At 45.5% G+C, this 5,610-nt stretch overlaps 1 protein-coding gene across 1 annotated transcript; it reads right to left on the minus strand.

The window, feature by feature from the left end:
- Positions 1-365: 365 nt before the first annotated feature.
- On the minus strand, positions 366-5,266 carry LOC140707509 (uncharacterized). Its single transcript, XM_078391385.1, has 2 exons — positions 4,820-5,266; positions 366-4,664 (listed from the first exon to the last, which is right to left on the minus strand). Exons 1-2 carry the CDS (start codon positions 5,264-5,266, stop codon positions 4,515-4,517), a joined length of 597 nt encoding a protein of 198 aa, XP_078247511.1. The 3' UTR covers positions 366-4,514.
- Between the last annotated feature and the right edge of the window lie 344 nt (positions 5,267-5,610).

Genomic DNA, 5,610 nt, shown 5'->3' on the forward strand with positions numbered 1-5,610 from the left:
GTGAGACCGGTAGTCAAGAAGCCTGAATGGCTCACTTTATAAAACACATTAATAAACACCAAGACAGATAAAACATTTAACTTTTGTCTTTTATTTTATTTATGCACAGCTTACATTTTATGTTTTACACTGGGGGCCGCAGGCTTGAATATGATGAAACGGTTTGCAGGATCGGGGTGCTGTTTGAATTTTCCTGTTCTTGACAAACTCTACAACCATGCGGTCATTTTTGGTCGCATCTTCTGAGTACAACTTTAAAATTTGGTCAAACGGCAGACCTTTTGTTCTGTTCTGTAAAAAGAACACACAGTGATAGCCACAGGTCACTGCCGAAGGGTTTTGTAGCTGTCTCTTCTGGAATATTATTTCTTTGCCCTGACACCATAAAAAAGCTGTAATTGTTTCAGGGATCCGTGGGTTGTCTGGGTCTACGCCGTATGAGTCAAAAAATTCCCCAGGCCCCTTAGCTGGTAAATAGAGGGCCAGCCAGTGTTCCCCAGGCATCGTGTGGGGATGGGTGTTCACCACTATTCCGGTAGGTCTTTTGGTAATAAGGTTCCATGGTAACAGGTCGCAGGGGTACACATCTAGAAAGGTCTTATCTCGTTGTAACACGCTTAATAGCTGCAACGTATTCATGTTCACATGTAATCAAAGAGGACGTTTCTGCTATGGCTGATTTCAATCACATTGTCAAATACCCCGTATAAGAGCATGTTAATAGTGGCCGTTAGGGGTTGGGCAAAACGGATCTCAGCTCGAAGGTTTCCAGTCTTGATCAGAGAATAAGGTTCTGAGCAGCCATGATCCGGTGTCAGGTCAAAGGCATATAGGGTGTATCCGTGTGCAAATTCGTTAGGGGTGATGAAAATGTCTTGGTCCTTCATGGCTTTCCCTGAGGTTTGTACCAGCTGCATGTACTCTCTGACACATAGTCCGTTTGCATAATCAGGCTGGAGGGGCTTTGCTGGAACTTGTACCCCATCAACGTACAAGGCTATAAAATTAACATTGAAATGTTGGAAATTGAAAGGGTTTTTGTCATATGCACCACTGAAAGCCTCATTGTCGACAAAAGTTATGACGAGCTGTTTAGGCAACTGTCCCAGAAAAAGGTTTTCTTGATTGCACACAAGGCTTCCTGCAGGTATGCTGAATACTTTCATGCCCACGCGTTCAATGGGGTATTTTGCATTAGAGGTGAGAAGGGCCTCTGCGTGTCCTATGCGAACTCCCGGGGACACTTTCACCCTTTTGACAAACAGAGAGGCGTTTAAAATATCCACTTTGTAGTGCTCACCAGCATCACCACTCAGCAGACAGAACATGTCCTTGCTACGGGTAAGTTTGATTTTCACATCTACGCCGTTCAGTAACATTTTCTCCTGAAAAAATAGCTCATTATGCAACGGCCCCATCAGATCCCATTTCTTGCTGGTTCCGGTGTGTTCTGCTCTCATTCGAAAACCCCAGTTTCCGGTATGGGGGGCGACGGTGGTTTGTTCCATGGCTGTATAACCATCTCTATAAAAGCCGCCCGCCGCAAATTGGGTGCTCAAGCTGTCAGCGCCGTAATTCATAAGCAGCTCTATCATCGCTCTATAGGGGTAGCAATTATTACTCTGACTGATGAGCCGATCTCCAAGGGTAACGTCCAGTTGGCTAAAGAGCGAGGCAATGGGATAATTTACAAAGCCCACTTTAGCATCCACAGCGATGTTTGTCCCATTTGCTTTTGTGATCTTACACACCACGTAGAGCAAGGTATTGTTTAAATCGATATAATCTTCACTGTTACCAGTTATATAAAACTCTATTTGGCCGTTGGGTGTTAGCGCTGCTAAGGGAGGGACCTCTATATACATACAGCTTTCCACGCTGGTTTGTGTAGGTGATAGCTGAAAAATATCCAATTCAGATTTGGCACACTCTTCAGAGGAGCCGTGAATGAACGCCATTTTAAAATATGTCTCCCCTGCACCGCTTCAGACCCTTTATCTTACGGCTTGCTTTCTTCTTCCTGTTCTCAAGCTTCTGACGTTTTTTGGGAGGCAATCCGCTGTTTAACCGTTTAGGTGGACCTAGGCGTAGATGACCCGCTTTTCGTTTAACTCCACCCCTTCTTTTCATGTACGTGAGTCCTGAGCCTTCTTGGGGTCTCACTTTTTTCATAACATGACTCGCGACGTCTCCGGCGATATTATGTACGGCCGTCTTAATGTGGGGCTTAATAAACTCAAAGCCTCTCCTCAAGAGGGGGACGGCCTTTCGGAACAATCCACGAAAAATGCCCCCCAGTCCTGCTCCGTACATGTTTACAGATCCGTGAAAACCGGGGAGGCCACGCCCTGCCTGGGCCTTATAGTACGCTCTATAAACATTAACATCCCCGTAGTCTTTCAACACCACCATTTTAGCGTCTTTCTGATCTCTTCCTAAACACAGCCTTTTCTGGGACGTATATGCAACCGCACAACAACTTTCCCCAGAGTGAATGGCACGGGTTGGTTCTGATCCGTCTTTATTTCAATGGTTATAGTGTTGATGTGGTTCTTGCTCATCAACACGTAATGCGGTTTGTCGTAGGTAATTGTAACACATTCGTAGGTTTCTCCCTTGACGGGGATGCAGCGTAACAGAGGCACAGCATGGTCTCCCACGATTTGGTGCTCGATGATATCTGTATAGACGTACAAGGAACTGAATCCCCCAGTAAGGTCTGCAGCATGCGGTATTTTTCTGACGGGCACATCCGGGGGGGGCCCCAAAATGTGGGCTAACTCAGCACCCGCTGAAAATAAGTAATTTTCAGGGCCTGTGAATCTCACTTTTCCCATGACGGGGTCGTAGGCCAACCATGTTTCTTGTAGATCTATAGCTTGTTTTATAGTGTCATTCATGTTGTTCAGAAGATCAGGAATGTCCTTGTAATAGCCCCTGTGTAACTGAAAGATCCATTTATTTGTACCCTCAGAAATTGAAAATGGGGTATTTTTCAGGAGTGTGTACCAGCTCCGAGGATACTGTATCTCTGCTAGACCAACTTCCCAAACACCAATCAAATCTAAGGGCTTGGGCAACATTGTCGTAAAGCTGGCATTTGTATTTTGAGGAAAAACCTTCTTACAGGCGTTGCTGGGTAGTGTGATGTAAAAACCATAATCTCCCATTTTGCTTCTCTGTCCCTATACGACCTCAGAAACCTCTGAGGCTGACACCCAGCTGTTAAACTTACTAGGCCAACCTAACCACTTGACTAGGTGGAGCTTTCTTCGACCTCGGCCTTTTGTGCCCAAAATCTTTTCAATTCTGTACAACCGGTCTTCCCTGTCATTGATCTTCAGCAGTTCTTCAGGATAGAAAGTCCCGATTATGGCATCCCCATCATAATCCGTTAGCTGATATACAGGTCTCTCTGTACCTTTTACAACACGGTCCACAATAAATATCTCGGTGGTGAAATTCTGTTCATAGCCCTTATCAAATACACCCTTCCTTTTAGAAACCCTCACACGGTCCCCTTTTCTGAGTTTTGGAACTTCTTTTTTGGTTCCAACAGAGGGCTCATAGACTCTTTTCCAGACGACCATGTCATTGTGATGATTCACATCTACAGGCCTACATTTAATAGTTCTATGAAGGCTATGGTTATAACTTTTAAGGAACTGCGGTAATACATCCACATACCTGTAGGTGTTATTAGCCGTGAAATACCTCCACATTTTTGTTTTTAATGTTCTGTTAAACCTCTCAACAACCCCTGCTTTGACCTCATTATTGGTGACAAAATGCTGTATTCCACATTTCTTGAATAAACTGCTTACAGGTCTGTTTAGAAATTCACCGCCATGATCCGTCTGTATTTTGTCAGGTTTTCTTCCATCTTGTTTGAAAATGGCTTCAAAGGCTCTGGCCACTTCTTTGCCTGTTTTGCCTTTGAGCGCTTTTACCCAGCCGTACTTAGAAAGAATGTCTATACAGACCAGAATATACTTGCAACCCTTGTTGTGCCGAGCATATTGTTGCATATCAACCAAATCTGCCTGCCATCGATCATCTATTTTGGAAACCACGGTCTTATTTCTTTTAAAATGAATTCTAGCAGGCCTATGCAACGTATAGGCATCCTGGTCGGACAGCCATCGAGAAACATCTCCGAGTTTCAAGGTTTTCACCTGTTTTTTGGCCTCCCTAAAGAGAGGCTTCAGACCTCCAAAACTCCCCGCTGATGAGGGTGTATAATAGATATTGTGCAATAATTTCCCCCGTGCATCCAGCTCAGCCATTAGCACATATATGAGCAATGTATGGTACAATAAAGACTCTTTATTAAAAGACAGTATATTACAAGAATTTTGTAAAGCATACATCTAAATCTCAGTGCTAGTAGAAATACAGGGCAGACATTTTAGCTTTTACAGAAGACATAGGTAGAAACACACGCAATACAGCAGAAGGTACAGGTAGAAGCACACACACACAATACAGGATATATTTGCAGGTTATATAGTCATTCAGGAAGTATTCTCTCTTGAAGGGATGCAACCTGCCGCTTTCAGGGCCTTTCTGTGCGCCCAATATCCACAGTCACATTCAAGCCCCTCATCATCATCATCACCATCATGTTCAGGGCCCTCCTGTGTTTGAGCTTGAAACAAGCTCTCCTGTGATTGAAAATGAAACAAGGTTTTAGTCATTTTTAAAAGGCCCTTTACCGCCCCCCCTCCCCCCAACCCTAGCATAAATCCTTAACTATGGCATTTAAAGCCCTTATAACGGAACCCTTAATAAGACTTTTTAAAAAGAAAATTGGTCTTACCAGGTTGACTTGGTTCTCTTTATCACTCTCAAAGCCTTCGTCTGGAGCCTCTGCCAACATTTGCTGCTCAGCACCATCGTCAATCTCCGCAAAACCCGGCGGCTTCTGTAAATCTCTTTTTATCCCTTGTTCGCCATCAACGCACTGAGGCTCAGCATCTTCATCATCACCCCACATCAGTGTGCAGTCCGGTTTTCTTGTGTTTTTCGGCTTCTGCTTAGGCTTTGCGGTAAATACAAATACGTCTTCTGCAGACTTGCATTTTTTTCTTAACTTTTCTGGGTCTTCGGGAAGGCTAGCCTTTAGTCTTGTAGGAGTTCCTAATGGACACAACAGCATGGAAAATCCCACCGGCCCATAATAGTAGCCTTTGGGACGCAAACGCCTCCCGGGCTTTCCCGCAAGCTTTTGGCCTGCCTCGGGAGCTTTGTTCTCCTTGTCAGCCATGTCTTTAAAGCCACAAGACCTTTGCAAAGAGCTGCAAGAGCGCGCAGAAGGGTCCCAAACCACGTTTATAGCTTCTCTGCAAATCCCTGGGACTTTCCCACCCTTGCAGGGCCTAGGGCATGCTGAGGCATGCCCTAGGGCCAACCTTTCTAGCCAAACCCCCTCCACCCGCTCCCCATTGGTCCACAGGGGCCGTGGGGGGGCACAACCCCTCGGGGACCAATCCTCAGGCTACCCTAGGGTCACGGGGGACCCCAGACTCTAGGAAAAGACACCTATAGGCCCACGGGGACCCCCACAACCCCTGACGTCATACAGGGCCTAAAGGCATGCTGGGGCATGCC

The sequence above is a fragment of the Pogona vitticeps genome, chromosome 3 (genome assembly GCF_051106095.1).
Source record: "Pogona vitticeps strain Pit_001003342236 chromosome 3, PviZW2.1, whole genome shotgun sequence".
Lineage (NCBI taxonomy): Eukaryota > Metazoa > Chordata > Lepidosauria > Squamata > Agamidae > Pogona > Pogona vitticeps.